This window comes from Pristiophorus japonicus, chromosome 18, assembly GCF_044704955.1.
Source record: "Pristiophorus japonicus isolate sPriJap1 chromosome 18, sPriJap1.hap1, whole genome shotgun sequence".
Lineage (NCBI taxonomy): Eukaryota > Metazoa > Chordata > Chondrichthyes > Pristiophoridae > Pristiophorus > Pristiophorus japonicus.
Genome location: NC_091994.1, coordinates 6170513 through 6198069, shown reverse-complemented (window position 1 = coordinate 6198069; position 27557 = coordinate 6170513). Strand labels below are relative to the sequence as shown.

Sequence of the window (27557 nt, the reverse complement as noted above, 5' to 3'; positions counted from 1 at the left end):
TGTAATTCAATATAATATGGGAAGAGGCTGGATAAATATGATTAGGACTATTTGCTCATGTGGAGAGTAAATACTGACAGACTGGTTGGGCCGAATGGCCTGTTTCCTTTTTCTAACTTCTATGTGTTAAATTTCCTCTTCGCTTCATTACTCCAGTGGGAAAAGGCCCAGTGTCAAGTGTCTCCTCATGATTAGAGTTTCCATCCCTGGCATCATCCTACTGCACACTCTGTGTGGCTGTCTGCAGCAGGCCCATCATCATCAGGAAGACTTGCTTCCATTCTTAAAATGGGTTCTTAGGTGGCTGAACAACCCAATACGAGAACCACAGTCCCCGTCACAGGTGGGACAGATAGTCGTTGAGGGAAGGGATGGGTGGGACTGGTTTGCCGCACGCTCTTTCCGCTGCCTGCGCTTGCTTTCTGCATGCTCTCGGCGACGAGACTCGAGGTGCTCAGTGCCCTCCCGGATGCGCTTCCTCCACTTAGGACGGTCTTTGGCCAGGGGCTCCCAGGTGTCAGCGGCCCATACCTGCACACTAACTGTGGCCTAATCAATGCTCCATATACATTCAGCGTTACTTCTTTACCATTCCCTCTTTCAAAGCCTTTCAGAATTTGAGGTCGCTGCTTTAATGTTGTGAATGTGCTGCTCACTCTTTCACACAACACTGTCAGAACAGACAGCACCCAGAACAGCTTTTACACTGCATCTCCCGAAGCCCAGTAACTGTGCTGTTCTCGTTCAGTGCTTTCAGGGCATATAGATACCAGCGCCAATTCAGTGTTGTGACATCATTACATAAATATTTGGCGCGTACACACTGGAAAACTGTTCCCAGCCAGCCTGCACAATATACCGGCATTCACACCAAAGCCCCTTCACCAAAATGTCTGCATTATTCATCCGTAAGTAAACCTCAGAACACACTGCTTGCTTTCCTGAGGCCAAACCTGCAACACAAAAGCAGCCAGTGCAGAAAATGCACCCCACAGTACTGATAAAACCATGACGCCATTGGGGCGACAGGTGCAAACTGCTATCACCGCCAGCCGTGGCTCAGTGGGTTGCACTTTCGCTTCTGAGTCACAAAGCTGTGGGTTCAAGCTCCACACCAGAGACTTGAGCACAAAATCTAGGCTGACACTCCAGTGCAGTAGTAAACTACAGAGCCAGTGGGAACCTGTTCAACCTGCGCTGTCTCCAGGCCAGGTCCAAGACCACCCCAACCTCTGTTGTCGAGCTACAGTACACGGACGACGCCTGCGTCTGCACACATACAGAGGCTGCACTCCAGGACATAGTCGACGTATTTACTGAGGCATGCGAAAGCATGGGCCTTACGCTAAACACCCGTAAGACAAAGGTCCTCCACCAGCCTGTCCTCACCGCACAGCACTGCCCCCAGTCATCAAGATCCATGGCGCAGCCCTGGACACCGTGGACCATTTCCCGTATCTCGGGAGCCTCCTATCAACAAGAGCAGGCATCGACGACGAGATCCAACACCATCTCCAGTGCGCCAGTGCAGCCTTCGGTCGCCTGAGTAAAAGAGTGTTTGAAAACCAGGCCCTCAAAACTGCCACCAAGCTCATGGTCTACAGGGCTGTAGTAATACCTACCTTCCGTTATGGCTCAGAGACATGGACCACGTACAGTAGACACCTCAAGGTGCTGGAGAAATATCACCAATGATGTCTCTGCAAGATCCTACAAATCCCCTGGGAGGACAGGCGCACCAACATCAGCGTCCTCATTCAGGCCAACGTTCCCAGTATTGAAGCACTGACCACACTCGATCAGCTCCGCTCGGCAGGCCACATAGTCCGCATGCCAGACACGAGATTCCCAAAAGCAAGTACTCTACTTGGAGCTCCTTCACGGCAAACGAGCCAAAGGTGGGCAGCGGAAACACTATAGGGACACCCTCAAAGCCTCCCTGATAAAGTGCAACATCCCCACCGACATCTGGGAGTCCCTGGCCCAAGACTGCTCTAAATGGAGGAAGTGCATCCGAGAGGGCGCTGAGCATCTCGAGTCTCAACGCCAAGAGCATGCAGAAATCAAGCGCAGGCAGCGGAAAGAGCGTGCGGCAAACCAGCCCCACCCACCCCTCCCCTCAACGACTCTCTGTCCCACCTGTGACAGAGTCTGTGGCTCTCGTATTGGACTGTTCAGCCACCAAAGAACTCACTTTAGGAGTGGAAGCAAGTCTTCCTCGATTCCGAGGGACTGCCTATGATGATGATGATGACTGAGGAAGTGCTGCACTATCGGAAGTGCCGTCTTTTGGATGAGATGTTAAATCAAGACCCCGCCTGCTCTCTTAGGTTTAAAAGATCCCATAGCACTATTTTCAAGAAGAGCAGGAGCGTTCTACCCAGTGACCTGACCAATATTTATCCCTCATCAACATTACTGGAACAGATTAACTGGTCATTATCACACTGCTATTTGTGGGATTTTGCTGTCTGCAAATTGGCTGCCACGTTTTCTATATTATGACAGTGACTGCACTTCAAACAAGTACTTCATTGGCTGTAGAGAGCTTTGGGACGTCCTGAGGTTGTAAAAGGTGCTATCTAAGAACATAAGAAATAGGCCCTTCGAGCCTACGCCACCATTCAATATCATGGCTGAACTTCTGCATCAACTCCTCATCATCATAGGCAGTCCCTCGGAATCGAGGAAGACTTGCTTCCACTCCTGAAGTGAGTTCTTTAGTGGCTGTACAGTCCAATACAAGAGCCACAGACTCTGTCACAGGTGGGACAGATAGTCGTTGAGGAAAGGGGTGGGTGAGGCTGGTTTGCCGCACGCTCCTTCCGCTGCCAGTGCTTGATTTCTGCATGCTCTCGGTGTCGAGACTCGAGGTGCTCAGTGCCCTCCCAGATGCACTTTCTCCACTTAGGGCGGTCTTGGGCCAGGGACTCCCAGGTGTCAGTAGGGATGTCGCACTTTATCAGGGAGGCTTTGAGGGTGTCCTTGTAACATTTCCGTTGCCCACCTTTGGCTCGCTTGCTGAGAAGGAGCTCCACATAGAGCACTTGCTTTGGGAGTCTCGTGTCTGGCATGCGGACAATGTGGCCTGCCCAGCGGAGCTGATCAAGTGTGGTCAGTGCTTCAATGCCGAGGATGTTAGCCTGAATGAGGACGCTGATGTTGGTGCATCTGTCCTCCCCGGGGATTTGTAGGATCTTGCGGAGACATCATTGGTGATATTTCTCCAGCGACTTGAGGTGTCTACTGTACATGGTCCATGTCTCTGAGCCATACAGGAGGGCGGGTATTACTATAGCCCTGTAGACCAGGAACTTGGTGGCAGTTTTGAGGGCCTGGTCTTCAAACACTCTTTTTGTCAGGCGGCCGAAGGCTACACTGGCGCACTGGAGGCGGTGTTGGATCTCGTCGTCGATGCCTGCTCTTTTTGATAGGAGGCTCCCGAGATATGGGAAGTGGTCCACGTTGTCCAGGGCCGAGCCGTGGATCTTGATGACTGGGGGGCAGTGCTGTGCGGCGAAGACAGGCTGGTGGAGGACCTTTGTCTTATGGATGTTTAGCGTAAGGCCCATGCTTTCGTACACCACAGTAAATACGTTGATTATTATCAACTGCATCAACTCCATCTTCCCACCCTATCCCCAATTTCCTTGATTCCCTTAATGCCCAAAAATCTATCGATCTCAACCTTGAATATACTCAACGGCTGAATCCTCTGAGGCAGAGAATTCCAAAGATAAATGTAAGTCCTTCTTATTTTCTGAATGTAAATAAGAACTTGCATTTATTCAACATTTATCACACCCGCAGGACTATCCAAAGCTTCACGTCCAATGAATTAATGTAGTGTTGTCACTGTTGTGTAAGCAAACGTAGCAGCCAATTTGCACACAGCAAGATCCCATAAACAGCAAGTCTGTGAATGACCAATAACTGTTTTGTAGAAGGAGGGAATAATCTTGGCCAGGACACCATGATAACTCCCTTAATCCTCTTGAATGGTGAGAGTCATGAGATCTTCTATACCAACCTGAACAGGCAGACGAAACCTTCACTGAATGTCTCACCTGAAAGAATGCACCATCCCTCAATGTGACAGTAATTTTAGGACTAATGGAAGAATTTATTTATACAAATAATAATCATGACTTGGGTAGAATGGTGGAAGTAAAAGCCATACACATGGTGAGCCACATACGGTGGTGAAATAGGGAACTGTAGAATTTTTCTTTTTGAATAAATAAGCTCAGTCGGGCCAAGTGGCCTTCATTGCCTCTCCTTACCTTGTGCTCCACTACGTGCGATCGACAGACACTCAGCATGTCCCATACAGTGGGATGGCAGCCAAAGGGGCATTAACCAGAGGGTATAGTAAATCAGTAGGGCATTAACTGGGGGGAGGGGACATTTACCAGTTTGCAATTTCAAATTGGGGGCATGACATAGGAACCACCGGAGAAGTCTATTCAGCTCCTTGAGCCTATTCTGGATTTCCCCACCAGAGGAAAAAGTTTCTCTCTATCTACCCTATCGAATCCCTTTATCAGTATAAATATAAGATATAGGAGCAGGAGTAGACTATTTGGTCTCTCGAGCCTCAATTAGATGCCCCTCAATCTTCTAAACTCAAGGGAATACAACCCAGGTTTATGCAACCTATCCTCATAAATTAACCCTTTAATCCTGGTATCATTCGGCACTGCACTCCCTCCAAGGCCAATATATCCTTCCTGAGGTGCGGGACCCAGAACTGAATCCAGTTACTCCAGATGAGGTCTGACCAAGGTTCAGTACAGCTGGCTGAAGCATAAATTTGTATTTCTGCCTCCTTGAGATAAAGGCCAGCATTCTATTAGCCTTTTTGCTAAATTTCTTTGCTCCTCCATAATTCCTAGTCTGTCGCCATTAAGAAAATATTTCAACTTGTCATTCTTGGATCCAAGTAGATGACCTCTCATCTCCCCACATTGAATCGACCTGCCACAGTTTTACCCGCTTATTTAATCTGCCTGTCACTTGGTAACTTCCTGCTCTCATCTACACAACCTACAGTGCCTCCTAACTTGGATATACAACTCTGTATTCCTTCATTCAAGTCATTGATCTATATGGTGAAAAGCTGAGGCTTGAGTACAGATCCCTGGGGAACACCACTGGTCACATCCTGCCAAGCAGAGGATATTCCCTTAATTCCCTACTCTCTGTCTCTCATCTCCCAATCAATTACCGATCTATGTCACAAGGTTACCTAAGTCTGTGTGCTCTCATTTTTGTGAAACCTTATTAAAAATAGCCTCTGTAAGTTCATACAGACCTCATCCGTAGACACTTCCCTTGCTAGAAACCCCCTCAAAAAATGGAACTAGATTGGTCTCCCCATCACAAATCCATGCTGACTCTCTCTGATCAGTTTATACTTGTCCAAATGCTCAGTCACCCTTTCTATGATGATAAGATTCCAACAACTTTCCCACAACTGATGTTGAACTAACAGGTCTGTAGTTACCTGCTTACTCCCTCCCTCTTTAAATAATAGTGACATTTGGGGGAGAGGAGCAGTAACCAGGGAGCATATCGAAGAGTATTAACCAGTGGGATATTAACCCAGAAAGGCATTAACTGGGGGGCTAACACTGCATGAGGAGGAAGCCATCCCATTACCCCATTGGGCTAGAGTTCAGGGTAGGCCAAGAAAATACTTCAAAAGGACTCTGTGTAACCCAAAGGGCAATTCCATCCGGCGGGGGCAACGACTGGGTCTGGGGAGGCTCTGGATCTGGGGAGGAGAGGCTCTGAGGGGAGGGGTCTGGGGCGGTACTCAGGGGTGAGGGGGCTCTGGGTCTGGGGGCGCTTTGGGGAGGGGGGGTCTGGGACTGGGGTGGTTGTTTGGGTTGGGGGGGAGGTTCTGGGTCTGGGGAGGGGGGTCTGGGGTGTGTCTGGGGTGGGGGGGTCTGGGGCAGTGGTCGGGGGTGAGGGGGCTCTGAATCTGGGGGCGCTCTGGGGAGGGGGGGTCTGGGTCTGTGGGTGTGTGTCTGAGGTAAGGGGCCCTGGGTTTGGGGGCTGGGGTCTCTGGGTCGGGGGGGGGGAGGCTCTGGGTCTGGGATCTCTGGGTCTGGGGAGGAGGGGATTGGTCTCTGGGTCTGGGGTGGGGGTCGCTGGGTCTGGGGTCTTTGGGTCTGGGGAGGGGGGGGGGGTTTGGTCTCTGGGTCTGGGGTGGAGGGGGTCTCTGGATCGGGGGGAGGGTCGGGGTCGGGGGGGGGTTTGGTCTCTGGCTCTGTGGTTGTTGGGGTCTCTGGGTCAGGGGGTGGGGGGGAGGCTCTGGGTCTGGGGAGGGGTTGGTCTCTGGGTCTGGGATGGGGGGGGTCTCTGGGGAGGGGGGGGTTGGTCTCTGGGTCTGGGGTGGGGGGGTCTCTGGGGAGGGGGGGTTGGTCTCTGGGTCTGGGGTGGGGGGGGGTTGGTCTCTGGGTCTGGGGTGGGGGGGTGTTCTCTGGGTCTGGGGTGGGGGTCTCTGGGTCTGGGGAGGGGTTGGTCTCTGGGTCTGGGGTGGGGGTCTCTGGGGAGGGGGGGGTTGGTCTCTGGGTCTGGGGTGGGGGGGGTCTCTGGGTCTGGGGTGGGGGGGGTCTCTGGGTCTGGGGAGGGGTTGGTCTCTGGGTCTGGGGAGGGGGGGGGGGTTGGTCTCTGGGTCTGGGGTGGGGGGGTCTCTGGGGAGGGGGGGGTTGGTCTCTGGGTCTGGGGTGGGGGGGTCTCTGGGGAGGGGGGGGTTTGGGTCTGGGGAGGGATTGGTCTCTGGGTCTGGGGTGGGGGTCTCTGGGTCTGGGGAGGGGTTGGTCTCTGGGGAGGGGGTGGGGGGGTCTCTGGGGAGGGGGGGGTTGGTCTCTGGGTCTGGGGTGGGGGGGGTCTCTGGGGAGGGGGGGGTTGGTGTCTGGGTCTGGGGTGGGGGGGGTCTCTGGGGAGGGGGGGGGTTGGTCTCTGGGTCTGGGGTGGGGGGGGGGTCTCTGGGGAGGGGGGGTTGGTGTCTGGGTCTGGGGAGGTGGGGAGGGTCTCTGGGGAGGGGGGGTTGGTGTCTGGGTCTGGGGTGGGGGGGGTCTCTGGGGAGGGGGGGGGTTGGTGTCTGGGTCTGGGGTGGGGGTCCTCTGGGTACAAAATGGCGGCCGGTCAGTCAAGGCCTCACTCCCGATTGCGGGAACAGGCGGTGGGTGTGGGGGGCGCTACCGTCTCCTCTCCACAGCCGGGTAGCGTGTTGAGGCGTTTCCCGGCGGAGCGGGGCGGGAGACGAGACCCTCACTCGGTGGCGCCTCCAGCGGGCCCTTCTTCTGTGTATTACATCATCGCTTCTTGCCGGGCGAATGACGTCACCGCGAACCTAGAGCCTCCTGGCGGCGCTGTACACGTCACGGCTCCCTGTGCTCCACGTCAGCGCTGCGGGGGAGTTGCGGCTCTCGCGCTGTTGCTGTGCCCGGCCTGCCTCACCGAGAACCCGAGCCCCGAGCCCGCTTCACCGACTGAGCCCGAGCCCCGAGCCCCGAGCCCGCTTCACCGACTGTGCCCGAGTCCCAGGCCTGTCTCACCGAGAACCCGAACCCGACTCACCGACTGAGCCCGAGGCCCGCCGCCTATCTCCAGGCCCGATCCCACCGCAGGACTCCAGGCCCGAGCCCGAGCCCGCCGCCTGTCCCCGAGCCCCAGGCCCGATCCCGCCGCCTGTCTCCAGTCCCGGGCCGAGCCGAGCCGAGCCGGGCGCGCGCGCCGCTGCGGTTGTCCGCCGGGTTTTTGAATCGCGCCGGGCGAGTGCGCGCTCCCGCCAGCGGCCGCCATGAGTGTGGACGCGTACGGGCCCAGCTCGCAGACCCTCACCTTCCTGGACACCGAGGAGGCCGAGCTGCTGGGCGCCGACACGCAGGGCTCCGAGTTCGAGTTCACCGACTTCACCTTACCGTCGCAGACCCAGACACAAGGCCAGAGCCAAGGCCCCATCGACGGGCAGGTAAGGAGCAAGAGGGAGGGAGGAAGGAAGGGGGAGGGGGAAATAACGCTAGGCCCAGGCTGTGCGGCCTAGCTCGGGGCCCCGGGCCTGACGCTCCTGGCGGTCAGAGTGCGGCCCGTCTCGGCCTCGGGGGGGCCGAAAAAAGACGCACATGTCGCGGCAGGAAGCGGCTCCAAAGCCCCATCCAACGGGCCGATACCTGGGGGTGGGGAATAGGTCCGCCCAGCCGGTGTCTGCTGGAGGGGGTGAGGGTGGAGGGAGGGCCGAGGGGTGTGTGGGGGTGAGGGCCAGGGGGTGTGTGGGGGTGAGGGACAGGGGGGGTGTGGGGGTGAGGGACAGGGGGGGTGTGGGGGTGAGGGACAGGGGGGGTGTGGGGGTGAGGGACAGGGGGGGTGTGGGGGTGAGGGACAGGTGGGTGAGGGGTGTGGGGGTGAGGGCCGAGGGGTGTGGGGGTGAGGGACAGGTGGGTGAGGGCTGAGGGACAGGTGGGTGGGGGTGAGGGGTGTGGGGGTGAGGGCCGAGGGGTGTGGGGGTGAGGGACAGGTGGGTGGGGGTGAGGGCCGAGGGGTGTGGGGGTGAGGGACAGGTGGGTGGGGGTGAGGGCCGAGGGGTGTGGGGGTGAGGGACAGGTGGGTGGGGGTGAGGGCCGAGGGGTGTGGGGGTGAGGGACAGGTGGGTGGGGGTGAGGGCCGAGGGGTGTGTGGGGGTGAGGGGTGAGGGACAGGTGGGTGTGTGGGGGTGAGGGAAGGGAGGGGTGGGGGACAGGGGTTATGTGGGTGTGCAGCGAGGAGGTTCTCCCAACACACTATTCCACCCCAGGGGTCTGTGGGGGTAATGGGAGACTACGGGGAGGTGAGGGGAATCTGAAGATGTGATTGGGGGGGAAATCTGAGTGTGTGATTGGGGGGGTGGGAAAGAAGAGAAACCTGAGGGTGTGATTGGGGGGGGAAATCTGAGGTTGTGATTGGGGAGCCTCGGGGGGGTGTGATTTTGGGGGGGGTCTGTAGCGAGGAGTGTGATTGGAGGGCGGGGGTCAGCGAGGAGGGGTGTGAAAATACACCTCGATTAGACCAAACTTCGGTTGTCACTGTCAACGCCACACGGTTGGATATAGTCTGCTGCACCCAACAACTCATGACTCCGGCACAAGTTGATGCTAGGTACAAGAACACTTTCGTGAGGTGAAGCCCCCCCCCCCCCCAGCCATCACAAGACCCTGTCCCTGTTTCAGTGGTGCAAGGAAAGTTGCACAATCCCCTTTCGTATTTAAAAATGACAGTTAGTTGCATCAGCAGAAGTAGGAGAACAATTAAAATTCCATGTAAAGATTCTGAGACTTACCTCAAGTTTTACAGCGTCGGTGGTCTGAGGGATTGGGAGATGTATAGTCCAGATACAGCAACCAGTGGGACCAGCATGCAGATGGGAAGAGAAATTGGATATTTGATTTACCCGCTAGAACGGAGTGCAGTACTTGTGGGTGATTCATGTAATCGTAGTCTGGATCAAGGCCCCATGGCCGTTAATACAAAGCTTTTGAAGCACTCTTTTTAGTTTAAAATATTTGTGACCACATATTGAGTTCCTGGGAGAGAATGAAAGTAAAACACCATACTTTTAAGTCCTCATTTCAAAGTAGTGAGGATGCAGTAACTAAGAGGGAATGCTGCACGGAACCTTAATACCGGCCTAGGTTGAAGTTCTGTTTAAAAAGTGGTGTGTATCTCTGAGGCTGCTGTAAATACCACATCAATTGTGTAATAAACTGGGAGGAATTACGTTGGAAAATTACGTTGTGTCTGAAATATATTTAATATCCCAGTGTCGAGGATGGATCATCATCATAGGCGGTCCCTCGTATCAAGGATGACTTTCTTCCATGCCAATAAGTGTTCAGAGGTGTTTCAATGAAGGACCAAATATACAGATCCCGAACTACATTCTGAAGGGTGGAAGATGCCTGTGCGTGGATTTTTTTTAATGTCTGGTGGCCGTTGCACACCAGCCACCACACGGGTTTGACAGAGCTAGGTCTTGGTCCAGTGGCAAGGATCAATCAAGGAGACTAGTTCTGCTGCACGGACCTCTTACGCACACATATCGCAGTGTGGGCTGGCCTCGGCTGCCTCTAGGCCCACGCCTGGCACTGATTCAGTACTCTACGTGATGCTCCCCTGTGCCCCATGATGTTGGGGTGCTGAATGACAAGTCCAGAATTGAGGCAAGGACTGAGATGCAAAGTGGTATCCTGCCACGCCTGCTATTAAACACTTCATCTCACCAGCATGCAGGTCTGAAGGAGCCACAGCTCTCCCTCTGTTATCTTGGAGCATGGTAATATTCTGAAAATGAATCTGGGAAGAGGGTAATTGCTGGGATTATTCTCGTTTCTCTGATGGATATTGCATTACTGAGCAGAAAAATACCATACAATAAACTTTAATTTACTTCCTAGTATTGCAACACTTCTTGATTGTTGTGAGCTGTCTGTGGACATTTCTTTTTCAGTGCAGTCTGACTCGAGTGGCTGCTGGTGAAGATGTTTTGTGTTTGATTTGCTGTGTGACAGGTGTGTAGTGTAGGGTGAAGTAATGAGAAGGGACCATGGCTGTTTAGGGTATATTCTGCGTCAGCCCAACTTACCTGTTTACGTACCTCTCTGTCGATCTCCAAGACGGCAGAAATTGTTGGGTGAATGGCTGGATCTGCTGTTGGTAAGAATTAAAATGCTTGTCTAGCAAAATGGTGTTTTTGGTGACTTGTGCTGGTCAAGGTGAAGGGTATTCATGCTAGGGATTGGAGCAAATTTTCTCACCTGACTTCTAGTGCAAGCGCAAACAGTCTAGTGAATCTTGAAGGGAGTGCAAAGAAGGTTCACTAGTCTGGTTCCTGGGATGAGGGGATTGCCCTGTGAGGAGAGATTGAGTAGGCTAGGCCTATATTCCCTATAGTTTAGAAGCATGGGAGGTGATCTAATTAAAACATATAAAATTCTTAAGAGGCTTGACAGGGTTAATGCTGAGAAAATGTTTCCCCTAGCTGGGGAATCGAGAACACAGGGTCACAGCCTCAGAATAAGGGGTCGGCCATTTAGGACTGAGATGAGAAATTTCTTCACTCAAAAGGTTAGGAATCTTTGGAATTCTCTGCCCCAGAGCTGTGGAGGCTCAGTCGTTGAGCATATTCAAGATAGATCGATTTTTTTTGGACATTACGGGAATCCAGGGATATAGGAATAGTGTGGGAAGGTGGATTTGAGGTAGAACATCAGCCATGATCTTGTTGAATGGCGGAGCAGGCTTGAAGGGCCAAATGGCCGACTCCTGCTATTTCTTATGTTATAGAAATTTACAGCACAGAAGGAGGCCATTCGGCCCATCATGTCCGTACCAGCCGACAGAGCTATCCAGCATAATCCCATTTTCCAGCTCTTCGTCCGTAGGTTACAGCACTCTATCCAAGTACTTTTTTAAATGCTATGAGGGTTTCTGCCTCTGCCACTCTTTCAGGCAATGAGTTCCAGATCACCACCACCCTCCTACCACTTACTTTAAACCTATGGATGTGCAATTGAAGTGCCATAACCTACAGGGCTACGGACCAAGAGTTGGAAGGTGGAATTAGGCTAGATAGCTCTTGGTCGGCTGGTGTGGACTCGATAGGCTGAAATGGCATCCTTCCATGCTGTAAATTTCTATGATTCTATGCCCCTTGGTTATTGACCCCTCTGCTTAGGGGAATAGGTCCTTCCTATCCCCTCATAATTTTATACACCTCAATTAGGTCACCCCTCAGCCTTCTCTGTTCCAAAGAAAACAACCCCAGCCTATCTAATCTTTCCTCATAGCTAAAAATCGTCCAGTCCAGGCAACATTCTCATAAATCTCCTCTGTACCCTCTCTAGTGCAATCGCATCTTTCTTGTACTGTGGTGACCAGAACTCCACGCAGTACTCTTGCTGTGGCCTAACTAGTGTTTTGTACAGTTCAAGCATAACCTCCCTGCTCTTGTATTCTATTCCCCAGCTAATAAAGGGAAGTATCCCTTATGCCACCTTAACAACCTTTTCCTGCTACCTTCAGGGATCTGTGGACACACAGTCCAAGGTCCCTCAGTTCCTCTGCACTTCTCAGTGTCTTACCATTTATTGTGTATTCCCCTGCCTTGTTGCCCCTCCCCAAATGCATTACCCCACACTTCTCCGGATTGAATTCCATTTGCCACTGTTCTGCCCACCTGACCAGTTCATTGATATCTTCCTGCAATCTACAGCTTTCTTCTTCATTATCAACCACACAGCCTATTTTTGTATCATCTGCAAACTTCTTAATCATATCCCCTACATTCAAGTCCAAATCATTGATATATACCACACACAGCAAGGGACCCAATACTGAGCCCTGTGGAATCCCACTGGAAACAGCCTTCCAGTCGCAACAACAGCCATTGACTATTACCCTTTGCTTCCTGCCTCTGAGCCAATTTTGGATCCAACTTGCCACTTCGCCTTGGATTCCATGGGTTTTTACATTTGTGACCAGTGTGCTATGTGGGACCTTATCAAAAGTTTTGCTGAAATCCATGTAGGCTCCCTCAAACGCACTGCCCTCGTCGATCCTTCTTGTTGCCTCCTCAAAAAATTCAATCAAGTTAGTCAGATGCGACCTTCCCATAACACATCCATGCTGACTGTCCTTGATTAATCCGTGTCTTTCTAAATGAAGATTTATCCTGTCCCTCAAAAAATTTTCCAATAATGTTCTCGCCACCGAGGTCCGGCTGACTGGCCTGTAATTACTCGGTCTATCCCTTTCTCCCTTTTTAAACAACAGTACAATGTTAGCAGTCCTCTGGCATCACACCTGTAGCCAGTGAGGAATGGAAAATGATGGTCAGAGCCTCTGCTATTTCCTCTCTTGCTTCTCTTCGCTGCCTGGGATACATTTCATCCAGGCCTGGGGATTTATCCACTTTCAACACTGCTAAACCCCTTAATACTTCCTCTCTCTCTGTTTATTTCATCTAATATTTCACACTCCTCCTCTCTGATTACAATGTCTGTATTACCTCTCTCTTTTGTGAAAACACGCAAAGTATTAATTAAGAACCATACCCATGTCTTCATCTCCACACACACATTACCTTTATGGTCCCTAATAGGCCCTACTCTTTAGTTATCCTCTTGCTCTTAATATATTTATAAAATATCTTTGGATTTTCCTTGATTTTACTTTCCAATATTTCTTCATGCTCCCTCTTTGCTTACCTATTTTCCTTTTTAATTTCACCCCTACACTTTCTGTACTCCTAGGGTTTCTGCAGTATTGAGCCCTCGGTATCTGTCATAAGCTTCCCTTTTATTCTTTTATCTCTTGACATCTAGATTTCTTAGCCCCACCTTTTTCTTTAAGGGAACATTCTCTGAACTCTCACTATTTCCTCCTTGAATGCCTCCCACTGCTGTGACACTGATTAGTAAAACTCTCATTACTCTACCCAGCAAAGTCACTTATCAATAGAATTTCTCTACCTTCCACACCAGTAGGTCTAGCCTCTTGGTGATGCTGTCAATTTGTGCAAATTTGTCACCTGTGCTCATTGCACACAACGGTTAAATGGTGTAATGGTGAGCACTCTCGACTTTGAATCCAGCGATCCGTGTTCAAATCTTAACCGAGCCAGCCGTGGCTCAGTGGGCAGCACATTCGCCTCTGAGTCAAAAGGTTGTGGGTTCGGGTCCCACTCCAGAGAAGTGAGCACAAACTCCAGGCTGACACTCCGAGTGCAGTGCTGAGGGAGTGCTACACTGTCGGAGGTGCTGTCTTTCAGATGAGATGTTAAACCGAGGCTCTCTCAGGCAGACGTAAGAGATACCAGTCAATAGGCAGACCATCAGTTTGGGCTGGACTCGTCCTAGAAGGGCGAATCCACCCGTTCTCCCGCAGGCTGAAGTTTGAGTGGGTTCAGGTTTGTCACCTAAAGCTGGTTAAAGCTTGGAGATATCTGAGGAATCGAGAACAAGAGGGCATGCATTGAGAAATAGACATCTCGCTCCGGCACAGGGCCGTTGCTGACTCGTCCAATGTTCTGCTGTCTGCAGCCTTTTAGGGATCTGAACAAGAACGATCTTATTATGTAGGAAATGTTGAATTTGGCACACGATGATGTAGAATTTGTGTACAAGGGACTCCAGCGAATGTGATGATTATAATCCACTGGTGGCATAAGTGGTGGGTTGCTTCAGCACACTCATTCCTGAATCTGTTTGTGCGACAGTAGAACCAGCCCTGAGCCCTTACTCTGCAAATAAAATGGTGTGTACCCACCGATCCCAGATGTGATGATGTTGATCTCTAAGCAGATGTCGGTGTGTGACTGTATGGTGAAATGTAACTCTTGATTGAGGCCTTACTGAATGATTGATTGTAGCATGTTTGATGTATAACATTTGCTAATCAGAATGTTTCTCGATTTTTAAGTTGCAGAAATGTCACAATCATCATCCTCTTGTGTAACTATTGCTGTGCGCCAAGGACATGGAGTGTGCTAGCATTTGACACCTTCACTGACTCCTGCTAGCTCATAAACTATTTAAACTCCTCCGTGTACAATAGGATGCATATATTGTTCAAAATAATGAATATCAAATCTTATCTGATTTTCAAACATGGTTGTTATAAACTGCTCAAGCTACACTCCTGCAGTTTGACGTGGGAATTGCATGAAACGATCACCGCCTTACACTGTCCACGTGCTACTTATTTCTCTCTCGCATGGTTAAGTCCATTTCTCAACGGTATTTTCTTTGGCCCCTCCACCTCTCACACACCATTCCCAACAAAGAGGGTGTGCAGGGCACCTGCTCCAGGCCTCTGCCAGTGCTGCTATATCACTGCAAAAGTCCCAAGGTATCGTTTACTGACATTGCACCTTGCTTCCCCCATCCCACCCTGCCAAATGGCCATGTGCCTCTGTCTATTGTTTCTTTCTCATTCTTTTCTGCCCCCTGGTTCACGTGGATGTGTCTGGTTTCTTCTCCTCTGTCCCCAGCATATGGGGGTCAGTGTCTCTTCACAAAAGGCTGGCAGAGATTTGGAACTTGCTTCACTTCAGTACACGGTATAGTGAAGCCACAGTGTTTGTGGTTGGCGTTCCATTGGCCTTCCAACCGGGTCATGCTCCAATGATCTCATTCAAGTTATCTATGGGTGGTTAGAATGGCATGGTGTACCCCAAGAACAGCAACTGAAATAAAAAGACCCTTTTCTTCAGACCCCAAAGGCTCGGTGACACATTATATTTGGGGCACATGCCTGGCAGCAGCTGTTTTAACCGTTAAATTGAAACATGGGATCTTTAACATGCACCCAGATAGACGGAGATTCTGTTTAACATCTCATGGCTGCTCCGGTAGTGTACGACTCACTCAGTGCAGCACCAGTGTATCACCCTAGATTATGTTTATCCTGGAGTGGGTCTTGAACCCATAGCCTTCTGACCCAGAGGTGAGAATGCTAATTCAGTATAGCTGATTGGAGACTGATGTGCTCAGGGCAAGTTCCTGTGTTGCTGATATTGCAGGATTTACTTCAGGGAAAAGAGTTTCAATAATCCACGGGTGAGGGACGTCAGTTATGTGGAGAGACTGAAGAAGCTGGGATTGTTCTCCTTGGAGCAGAGATGGTTAAGGGGAGATTTGATTGAGAGGTTTTGATAAGAAGAAACTGTTTTCATTGGCAGGGGTCAGTAACAGATTTGAGATAATTGGCAAAAAAAACCAGAGGGGAGGTGAGAGTTTTTTTTGACGTAGCGAGTTATGATCTGGAATGCACTGCCTGAAAGGGTGGTGGAAGCAGCTTCAGTAGTAACATTCAAAAGGGAATTAGATAAATACTTGGGATGGGGAGTGCGCCTAATTGGATCGCTCTTTCAAAGAGTCAGCACAGACACGATGGGCTGAATGGCCTGTTCTGCTCTGGTTTTATTTCTTGTATTTTTCATTTTAATTACTTTAAGGTCGAGGAGACCACGTAAGGCAGCTGCAGCCTTTCTGGAGCCGCTGCTTCACCTGACTGGATATTTTAAAGTACCTTCTAGATTTTGCATTACAATTTCCCAACTTTTCGTATAAACAGAGCATACCGTGTGGACACAGGACATTTCATCACCCGTGAACAATTTTTAATATCTACAAACAATCTTCCGCTCTGAGTTGACATTCGACTGCTCGCTGTTCAGTGGACTCATTTATTTGCAACACCTAAAGTTCTGATTGGGCCTCTTTGATGACCAGTCCTGATTGCTGATTGGTCCTCTTGGAGGATAAGATACACCCAGCAGTTTCTTTGCAAAGTGTAATTTGAGCCATTCTGACTGTCGACTCCAGACAGAGTTCACTTGGAACAGACAGGGCTCAATCTCACGGTTTAAGACCCTCTCGTAATCCCAAATAATTTCCTCCCCCCACCGCCCAAGTTCCTGACATTCTCTCTCTTCCCCCTCCCCTCACCACAGATGGGGCATTGTGTGTGGGTCACTGATTGTTAACCGGTTTACTGGGTATGAAGTGAATAGCGACAGTGTCGTGGTTTCCGCATTTCGTCCAGTCCTACCATCTGATCTCTCTCTCCCTCTCTCTCCTCCCCGCCCACTCTCTCTCCTCTCCCCTCCCCGCCCACTCTCTCTCCCCTCCCCGCCCACTCTCTCTCCCCTCCCCGCCCACTCTCTCTCCCCTCCCCGCCCACTCTCTCTCCCCTCCCCGCCCACTCTCTCTCCCCTCCCCGCCCACTCTCTCTCCCCTCCCCGCCCACTCTCTCTCCCCTCCCCGCCCACTCTCTCTCCCCTCCCCGCCCACTCTCTCTCCCCTCCCCGCCCCCTCTCTCTCCCCTCCCCGCCCACTCTCTCTCCCCTCCCCGCCCACTCTCTCTCCCCTCCCCGCCCACTCTCTCTCCCCTCCCCGCCCACTCTCTCTCCCCTCCCCGCCCACTCTCTCTCCCCTCCCCGCCCACTCTCTCTCCCCTCCCCGCCCACTCTCTCTCCCCTCCCCGCCCACTCTCTCTCCCCTCCCCGCCCACTCTCTCTCCCCTCCCCGCCCACTCTCTCTCCCCTCCCCGCCCACTCTCTCTCCCCTCCCCGCCCACTCTCTCTCCCCTCCCCGCCCACTCTCTCTCCCCTCCCCGCCCACTCTCTCTCCCCTCCCCGCCCACTCTCTCTCCCCTCCCCGCCCACTCTCTCTCCCCTCCCCGCCCACTCTCTCTCCCCTCCCCGCCCACTCTCTCTCCCCTCCCCGCCCACTCTCTCTCCCCTCCCCGCCCACTCTCTCTCCCCTCCCCGCCCACTCTCTCTCCCCTCCCCGCCCACTCTCTCTCCCCTCCCCGCCCACTCTCTCTCCCCTCCCCGCCCACTCTCTCTCCCCTCCCCGCCCACTCTCTCTCCCCTCCCCGCCCACTCTCTCTCCCCTCCCCGCCCACTCTCTCTCCCCTCCCCGCCCACTCTCTCTCCCCTCCCCGCCCACTCTCTCTCCCCTCCCCGCCCACTCTCTCTCCCCTCCCCGCCCACTCTCTCTCCCCTCCCCGCCCACTCTCTCTCCCCTCCCCGCCCACTCTCTCTCCCCTCCCCGCCCACTCTCTCTCCCCTCCCCGCCCACTCTCTCTCCCCTCCCCGCCCACTCTCTCTCCCCTCCCCGCCCACTCTCTCTCCCCTCCCCGCCCACTCTCTCTCCCCTCCCCGCCCACTCTCTCTCCCCTCCCCGCCCACTCTCTCTCCCCTCCCCGCCCACTCTCTCTCCCCTCCCCGCCCACTCTCTCTCCCCTCCCCGCCCACTCTCTCTCCCCTCCCCGCCCACTCTCTCTCCCCTCCCGCCCACTCTCTCTCCCCTCCCCGCCCACTCTCTCTCCCCTCCCCGCCCACTCTCTCTCCCCTCCCCGCCCACTCTCTCTCCCCTCCCCGCCCACTCTCTCTCCCCTCCCCGCCCACTCTCTCTCCCCCTCCCCGCCCACTCTCTCTCCCCTCCCCGCCCACTCTCTCTCCCCTCCCCGCCCACTCTCTCTCCCCTCCCCGCCCACTCTCTCTCCCCTCCCCGCCCACTCTCTCTCCCCTCCCCGCCCACTCTCTCTCCCCTCCCCGCCCACTCTCTCTCCCCTCCCCGCCCACTCTCTCTCCCCTCCCCGCCCACTCTCTCTCCCCTCCCCGCCCACTCTCTCTCCCCTCCCCGCCCACTCTCTCTCCCCTCCCCGCCCACTCTCTCTCCCCTCCCCGCCCACTCTCTCTCCCCTCCCCGCCCACTCTCTCTCCCCTCCCCGCCCACTCTCTCTCCCCTCCCCGCCCACTCTCTCTCCCCACTCTCTCTCCCCTCCCCGCCCACTCTCTCTCCCCTCCCCGCCCACTCTCTCTCCCCTCCCCGCCCACTCTCTCTCCCCTCCCCGCCCACTCTCTCTCCCCTCCCCGCCCACTCTCTCTCCCCTCCCCGCCCACTCTCTCTCCCCTCCCCGCCCACTCTCTCTCCCCTCCCCGCCCACTCTCTCTCCCCTCCCCGCCCACTCTCTCTCCCCTCCCCGCCCACTCTCTCTCCCCTCCCCGCCCACTCTCTCTCCCCTCCCCGCCCACTCTCTCTCCCCTCCCCGCCCACTCTCTCTCCCCTCCCCGCCCACTCTCTCTCCCCTCCCCGCCCACTCTCTCTCCCCTCCCCGCCCACTCTCTCTCCCCTCCCCGCCCACTCTCTCTCCCTCCCCGCCCACTCTCTCTCCCCTCCCCGCCCACTCTCTCTCCCCTCCCCGCCCACTCTCTCTCCCCTCCCCGCCCACTCTCTCTCCCCTCCCCGCCCACTCTCTCTCCCCTCCCCGCCCACTCTCTCTCCCCTCCCCGCCCACTCTCTCTCCCCTCCCCGCCCACTCTCTCTCCCCTCCCCGCCCACTCTCTCTCCCCTCCCCGCCCACTCTCTCTCCCCTCCCCGCCCACTCTCTCTCCCCTCCCCGCCCACTCTCTCTCCCCTCCCCGCCCACTCTCTCTCCCCTCCCCGCCCACTCTCTCTCCCCTCCCCGCCCACTCTCTCTCCCCTCCCCGCCCACTCTCTCTCCCCTCCCCGCCCACTCTCTCTCCCCTCCCCGCCCACTCTCTCTCCCCTCCCCGCCCACTCTCTCTCCCCCTCCCCGCCCACTCTCTCTCCCCTCCCCGCCCACTCTCTCTCCCCTCCCCGCCCACTCTCTCTCCCCTCCCCGCCCACTCTCTCTCCCCTCCCCGCCCACTCTCTCTCCCCTCCCCGCCCACTCTCTCTCCCCTCCCCGCCCACTCTCTCTCCCCTCCCCGCCCACTCTCTCTCCCCTCCCCGCCCACTCTCTCTCCCCTCCCCGCCCACTCTCTCTCCCCTCCCCGCCCACTCTCTCTCCCCTCCCCGCCCACTCTCTCTCCCCTCCCCGCCCACTCTCTCTCCCCTCCCCGCCCACTCTCTCTCCCCTCCCCGCCCACTCTCTCTCCCCTCCCCGCCCACTCTCTCTCCCCTCCCCGCCCACTCTCTCTCCCCTCCCCGCCCACTCTCTCTCCCCTCCCCGCCCACTCTCTCTCCCCTCCCCGCCCACTCTCTCTCCCCTCCCCGCCCACTCTCTCTCCCCTCCCCGCCCACTCTCTCTCCCCTCCCCGCCCACTCTCTCTCCCCTCCCCGCCCACTCTCTCTCCCCCTCCCCGCCCACTCTCTCTCCCCTCCCCGCCCACTCTCTCTCCCCTCCCCGCCCACTCTCTCTCCCCTCCCCGCCCACTCTCTCTCCCCTCCCCGCCCACTCTCTCTCCCCTCCCCGCCCACTCTCTCTCCCCTCCCCGCCCACTCTCTCTCCCCTCCCCGCCCACTCTCTCTCCCCTCCCCGCCCACTCTCTCTCCCCTCCCCGCCCACTCTCTCTCCCCTCCCCGCCCACTCTCTCTCCCCTCCCCGCCCACTCTCTCTCCCCTCCCCGCCCACTCTCTCTCCCCTCCCCGCCCACTCTCTCTCCCCTCCCCGCCCACTCTCTCTCCCCTCCCCGCCCACTCTCTCTCCCCTCCCCGCCCACTCTCTCTCCCCTCCCCGCCCACTCTCTCTCCCCTCCCCGCCCACTCTCTCTCCCCTCCCCGCCCACTCTCTCTCCCCTCCCCGCCCACTCTCTCTCCCCTCCCCGCCCACTCTCTCTCCCCTCCCCGCCCACTCTCTCTCCCCTCCCCGCCCACTCTCTCTCCCCTCCCCGCCCACTCTCTCTCCCCTCCCCGCCCACTCTCTCTCCCCTCCCCGCCCACTCTCTCTCCCCTCCCCGCCCACTCTCTCTCCCCTCCCCGCCCACTCTCTCTCCCCTCCCCGCCCACTCTCTCTCCCCTCCCCGCCCACTCTCTCTCCCCTCCCCGCCCACTCTCTCTCCCCTCCCCGCCCACTCTCTCTCCCCTCCCCGCCCACTCTCTCTCCCCTCCCCGCCCACTCTCTCTCCCCTCCCCGCCCACTCTCTCTCCCCTCCCCGCCCACTCTCTCTCCCCTCCCCGCCCACTCTCTCTCCCCTCCCCGCCCACTCTCTCTCCCCTCCCCGCCCACTCTCTCTCCCCTCCCCGCCCACTCTCTCTCCCCCTCCCCGCCCACTCTCTCTCCCCTCCCCGCCCACTCTCTCTCCCCTCCCCGCCCACTCTCTCTCCCCTCCCCGCCCACTCTCTCTCCCCTCCCCGCCCACTCTCTCTCCCCTCCCCGCCCACTCTCTCTCCCCTCCCCGCCCACTCTCTCTCCCCTCCCCGCCCACTCTCTCTCCCCTCCCCGCCCACTCTCTCTCCCCTCCCCGCCCACTCTCTCTCCCCTCCCCGCCCACTCTCTCTCCCCTCCCCGCCCACTCTCTCTCCCCTCCCCGCCCACTCTCTCTCCCCTCCCCGCCCACTCTCTCTCCCCTCCCCGCCCACTCTCTCTCCCCTCCCCGCCCACTCTCTCTCCCCTCCCCGCCCACTCTCTCTCCCCTCCCCGCCCACTCTCTCTCCCCTCCCCGCCCACTCTCTCTCCCCTCCCCGCCCACTCTCTCTCCCCTCCCCGCCCACTCTCTCTCCCCTCCCCGCCCACTCTCTCTCCCCTCCCCGCCCACTCTCTCTCCCCTCCCCGCCCACTCTCTCTCCCCTCCCCGCCCACTCTCTCTCCCCTCCCCGCCCACTCTCTCTCCCCTCCCCGCCCACTCTCTCTCCCCTCCCCGCCCACTCTCTCTCCCCTCCCCGCCCACTCTCTCTCCCCTCCCCGCCCACTCTCTCTCCCCTCCCCGCCCACTCTCTCTCCCCTCCCCGCCCACTCTCTCTCCCCTCCCCGCCCACTCTCTCTCCCCTCCCCGCCCACTCTCTCTCCCCTCCCCGCCCACTCTCTCTCCCCTCCCCGCCCACTCTCTCTCCCCTCCCCGCCCACTCTCTCTCCCCTCCCCGCCCACTCTCTCTCCCCTCCCCGCCCACTCTCTCTCCCCTCCCCGCCCACTCTCTCTCCCCTCCCCGCCCACTCTCTCTCCCCTCCCCGCCCACTCTCTCTCCCCTCCCCGCCCACTCTCTCTCCCCTCCCCGCCCACTCTCTCTCCCCTCCCCGCCCACCCTCTCTCCCCTCCCCGCCCACCCTCTCTCCCCTCCCCGCCCACCCTCTCTCCCCTCCCCGCCCACCCTCTCTCCCCTCCCCGCCCACCCTCTCTCCCCTCCCCGCCCACCCTCTCTCCCCTCCCCGCCCACCCTCTCTCCCCTCCCCGCCCACCCTCTCTCCCCTCCCCGCCCACCCTCTCTCCCCTCCCCGCCCACCCTCTCTCCTTCCTCCCCCCCCCCCCCAAGGCCATGATCTTCCAGGGTTGGAAGGTGTGATCATATCAAATCCTACTCATCAATTCACCTCTGCACATGAAGGGTCTCCATTGTGTCTTCCGATCACTGGTCTGTGTGGTCAGGGAGGGCCAGGTGAGTTTGGATCATTTTAATTTGAAGGCATTTGCTCTGGGCGCCAGATCGAAGGCAGACTTCCCTGGCTGCTTTCTCTGAAGTTATTCCAGGTTACATTTCCCACATTAATTTTGCGGATTACTTTCTGATGTAACCTTACAGGTATGACGCTTGAATCCTGCTTGTTGATTAGTTACACAATTTATATTGGTGATCTTGGTAACACTACCTGCTGCTGATAAATCTTTTTTAAAGAATCAAAAGGAGGGCGCATGTTAAGGTTCGCACATAAAATATACAACTTACTAGTTAATCTCCCATGGACTTGCACGTGAGGAGTCAAAGCTGGAGTGTAGTCTTCTGGTGAAGTGGGGATTAAGGACCTGGGGACAATCAGATCACAGCACGCACGTGGTATTGTTCCCATTTTAAAGTCAGGCGTTCTCTGCTTATTTTGTATTCCCATTTTACATTCCTGCTAACATCCAGTAATTTGATTTAAAAAAAAATATATGACTTGCATTTCTATAGCACATTTCATGGCAACCGGGCATCTCAAAGCGTTTTACAGTCAATGAAGTACTTTTTGAAGCGTAGTCACGGTTGTAATGTAGGAAATGTAGCAGCCAATTTGCGCACAGCAAGCTCCCACAAATAGCAACGCGATACTGACCAGATGATCTGTTTTAGTGCTGTTGATTGAGGAATAATTATTGGCCAGAACACCAGGGTTAACTCCCCTGCTCTTCGAAATTGAACCACGGGATATTTTACATCCACCTGAGAACAGGCAGGGCCTCGGTTTAACGTCTCATCCCAGAGATGCCACCTCCGACAGTGCTGCGCTCCCTCAGTACTGTGCTGGAGTCTCGGCCTAGATTTTTGTGCTCAAGTTTCTGGAGTGAGACTTGAACCCACGACCTTTTGACTCGGGTGAGGGTGCTACCTACTGAGCCACGGCTGACACATTCCACTTGCGCTGTTTCTGTTCATGCACCATTTACTTGGGTGCAGTTTTGGGGTTTTTACTTCTACATCCAGACTGCTGGTCACTGAATTGCTCTGAGTTCTTCGAGCTACAGCACAGGAGGGGACCATTCAACTCATCACACTTGTCTCTGAAACGCTATTCACTTAGTGCAATTCCCGTAGCCCTTAACATTTTTCTTTTTCAAATATTTATCCACTCCCTTTCAAAAGCAGTTGTGAATTCTGTTTCCAGCACTTGTTTCAGGTCAGACATTGAACAAGGACTTGCATTTTTTTAATGTAGAAAGAGTTCGGTGGTACTTCTCAGAGGCTGAGGGGTGGGGAGGTCCTGACATTCCAACCCTTCACATTACGACATTCTGATCTCTACCTCTTTAGGTGCTAATCTTAAATTTATGTTCAGTGACCAGTGGGGGAATGTGTTCCAGTCTTGGTAGACAGCCTGTTGACTCGATGAGAAGGTGGAGGGAGGCCTGGGATTGCCATTTCACAGGAAGCAGGAAGGCTGGTGACAGCTTTCAGCTTTAAACAAGGTGGTTATTGTGAGGTGTTTGACACATGCCCTCTGACCCAATGTACAAACTGTACTTTATCTTTATGCTCTATGTCCTAACTACAGCCACATCACATGGCCCTCATTTTAATGTGCATGTTGTTTATATTGGCAATATGTTTATTTCCTTATTAGAAATGTTATTACCATAATAACATATCTCTAAAAGTGTAATCCCATCCTGTGTTTGTGTGTGTTCTGGGGCACTTCAGAGGAACAGATGGAAACAAGCTGATTACAATCCTGACTGCAGATAGTCACAGGTACAGCAGGTGTGAGCACCACAGGTACCTTGGGCTTCCTACATTTGCACCACGGAATAAAGCCATATTATATTCTCTCAAATTTAGGAAAGAACCATTGAATGTATTTTATTAATTGAATTATGACTTTTACTTTTCAGAGAATCTTTTGATGGGGTTAGAGTAATTGGAGGATGAACATTTTCACATGCCATATAAAATGCAGTTTTTACAGATGAATCGCGCAGGATACGGTTTCTCTTGCCTTGGCTGAGCTCCAATGACGTCAAAGTACCAGTGGATCTGAAGGAATTGGAAGTGTAGCGATTGAATCATAGCCTGTAGCACCTTCTGCATTCTATTATCTAAATTTCATTTTGAGCTACAGAATTTTTTTTACAATATTAGAGACTGTTTTCTTTGATTTATAAATGTTCCTCTTGTACATTCATGTTAGAAGTTATCACCTGAACAAACAGTGGCTATGTTATCTAGTCGACCTTGTGTTGAAGATTGACTGCATTTGTCCCCTCAGAACTGTACATTACACAGGTCTCATTTTATGCAGTTAGTCCAGAAGCATGTTACAGGCTGTTACACAGTCGAGGTTCTGAAGACCAAAATGCAGTCCTCATAACTTAGATTATGTTACAGCTTTTTAACATTTGGCTGCAAGCTTGTTTTTAGATCTATAATAAGCCTTGTGTGACTTAAATAACTATTTGACTTGGCGATTCATGTCTTCTCATGCTTTTGCGTACAAGTTCTTACCGTGCAACATGGGGTAACGTGCAGCAGATACTAACAAAGTCCTCCTTTTGTGCAGTGCTCACGATGGGATTGCTAGTGTCACTTGAGGCACAGCACAGGTATTTGCTTTTCCGTGTACACTGTGCCAAGTAATGAACTATCTTTTGCAGATAGAGGCTACTGTCAAAGAAACCACGTGATCTTTTACTATATTGTAACGATCACTCTATTACAATAGTTTTCATTTATATTGTGACTTTTTAATGTAGGAAAAATATAAAGCATTTGTTGGGGGTCAGGGAGGAGTGAAAATAAATAATATAAAGGAGTGGGTGCAGAGCTACAGTGGAATTTGGAAGTGACTTATAGTTCGATTGAAAGGATGGTGTTCAAGGATTTTTTTCAACGGTGGAGAGGTAGATTAGTGTGCCACTGTGATCACTGTAGTACGTGGCATATGCTGTATAAAGTTAATACTTTTTCGGTTACATGTTAAAAAGGATTTACTGTCTTTTGTGAACATTATCGACAGCCTATTACATGAAAGTATTGCAGCTGGCTCTTGACTATTTAGTGATAGAGTGGAATATCCAGCAATATAGAGACACAAATGCCCCTGCCCCCGCTTGATTTTGATGGATACTGGAGACCGCCCACATTTTATTGTGTCTGTATAATAGGATTGTGCAGCGCAGTGTAGTTCTGTTGGTAAAGGAAGTTCCCAGTAACTATAACCCAGACTCGTGCATTGGCAAAGGCTCATTGATTGATATGTGGATTAATCGATAATTGAGGTCGGGTGTGGGAGAAATTCCAAGGCTTCAGAGCTGTGCTCTCTGCAGGATTCAGTGCAGTGGCTGAAATAAATGATCTATGTGCAACAATTGTAATTGTGAGGAGGACACAGCCTGCAAAAGGGTATAGATCGGTTAAGTGAGTGCAAATAAAGTGGCAGATGGAGTATAACGTGGGGACATTATTCATTTTGGTAGGAAGAATAGAAAAACAGAATATTTTTTAAATGGTGAGAAACTATTAAATGTTGGTGTTCAGAGAGATTTGGGTGTCCTCTTACAGGAAACACAGAGTTAGCATGCAGGTACAGCAAGCAATTAGGAAGGCAAATGGCCCCTTTATTGCAAGGGGGTTGAATACAAGAATAAGGAAGTCTTACTAGAATTGTACAAGGCCTTGGTGAGACCGCACCTGGAGTACTGTGCACAGTTTGGTCTCTATATCTGAGGAAGGATATACTTGTCTTGGTGCAACAAAAGTTTACTAGATTGATTCCTGGGGTGAGAGGGTTGTCCTATGATGAGAGTTTGAGTAGATTGTGCCTATACTCTGTCGAGCTTAATGGTGATCTTACTGAAACAGATAAGATTCTGATGGGGATTGGCAAGGTAGATGCTGAGGAGGCTGTTTGGCCTGACTGGAGAGTGTTGGACTAGGGGGCATAGTCTCGGGATAAGGGGTCTGTCATTTAAGACTGAGATGAGGAAGATTTTTTTCTTTTGGCGGGTTGTGAATCTTTGGAATTCTCTACCCTAAAGGGCTGTGAATGCTGAATCGCTGAGTATATTCCGAGATCGATAGATTCTTGGACTCTGGTAATCAAGGGATTGGTGATGGTGCAGGAAAGTGGAGTTGAGGCCGCAGATCCAACCCTAATCTTACTGAATGGCGGAGCAGGCTCGAGCGGCTGTATGGCCTCCTACTGCACCTAATTCTTATGTTCTTATGTAATCTGCAAAACACACATGAATACAATTATCTTAAATTCCTGGCTTCAATTACAGGATTTGATGGTGAAAGTGTTAAATCTCTGTGCTTTATACCTTTATTTATAAAACCCATAATACCGTTGGCCTTTTTATGGATTTATCTATCTTCACTCTCACATCTCTAACTCTCCTCTTTTAAGATGCTCCTTAAAATCTACCTCTTTGACCAAGCTTTTGGTTATCTGCCTAATATCTCCTTATGTGGCTCGGTGTCGAATTTTGTTCGATAACGCTCCTGTGAAGTTCCTTGGGAGGTTTTACTGCGTTGAAGGTGCTATATAAATGCAAGTTCTGTAATCAAATCCTTTAGGTCTCACGGTCCATATCCTTTCCATTGAGTGTTTACTCCCATTCCTTGTCTTTCTCAAGTGTTTTACCTCGCACCTGTCTGCCCTTTTTACTAGTCTTGCCATCCTGAAGATTTTTATAACTCTCACTGTTGCTAAACCCAACTAATTTCCAATCCAGCAACACCCCATTACCCTAACTCCTTACTTCCTCTCTCTCAACCAACCTTCCATCAACACTGCTACATTTCTGCTGCCCCATCATGCTTGGATTTTTCCAACGAGTCCTAATCAAACACCTTCTGAAAAAAGTTAAATTACAAACACAATTTGCCTTTAACAAATTCATGCTGACTGTTCTTAATTAACAATTTTTTCTCATTATTTTTCAGTACAATTGGAACCCCAGCCGAGGTCCATTCAAAAACGTTAGCAAAGTCTCTGCAATAATTAGAATTTAGTGTAGAATTGGCGTGCAAACCCAAACAAAATGAGCGGTGGTTCAGTAGTCATAATCTCGCCCGAGTCAGAAGATCGTGCGTTCAAGCCCCAAGCGCAAAATCCTTAGTGCAGTACTGAGGGAGTGCTGCACTGTCGGAGGTGCCATTCTTCGGATGAGTCATTTAACTTTTATGGCCACCCGAGAATGGCACTATTTCGAAGAAGAGCCGAAGTCTTCTCCCTGGTGTCCTGACCAATACCTCCACCAACATCACTAAAACAGATTATCTGGTAGTTATCACATTGCTGTTTGTGGGACCTTGCTGTGTGCAAAACGTGGCTGCTGTGTTTCCTACAGCACAAATAAAGTTGGGAGTCAGCAGATGCCCAAGTAAAACTCATTTGAAGTCTGCTTTTCAGTGCTACTAAAGCACCGAGAATAGATGACAAATGGCACAGTATGATTATTAGAGAACTGAATCATAGAATGGTTACAGCACGGAAGGCGGCGATTCAGCCTATCGAGCCCCCACTGACTCAGCTAGTCCCACTCCCCTGCCCTTTCCCCATAGCCCTGCAATTTTTTTTTCCTTCAGAAACTTATCCAACTACGCGTTTTGGAGCTGGAGCAGTGGGTG

General features: G+C 53.2%; 2 protein-coding genes across 5 annotated transcripts in view; one reads left to right on the top strand and one right to left on the bottom strand.

Annotated features, from left to right (window-relative positions):
* Positions 1-7704, bottom strand: part of comp (cartilage oligomeric matrix protein) — a 136523-nt gene extending 128819 nt beyond the window's left edge. The window contains exon 1 of one of the 3 annotated variants that reach the window (XM_070859602.1): positions 7591-7704. Coding sequence is in view for 2 of the 3 variants with exons in the window: in XM_070859598.1 (XP_070715699.1) it covers positions 4284-4356 (73 nt within the window). In the remaining variant the exon portion in view is untranslated. Of the gene's footprint in view, positions 1-4283; positions 5823-7590 lie in introns of those variants that run through there. The other 2 variants (XM_070859598.1, XM_070859600.1) reach the window with 2 other exon arrangements.
* The window catches only part of upf1 (UPF1 RNA helicase and ATPase), a 77791-nt gene continuing 57637 nt past the window's right edge, over positions 7404-27557 (top strand). For both annotated transcript variants that reach the window (XM_070859597.1, XM_070859596.1), the window contains exon 1: positions 7404-7984. In XM_070859597.1, coding sequence (XP_070715698.1) covers positions 7814-7984 — 171 coding nt within the window. In that variant the 5' untranslated portion in view covers positions 7404-7813. The remainder of the gene's footprint in view (positions 7985-27557) is intronic.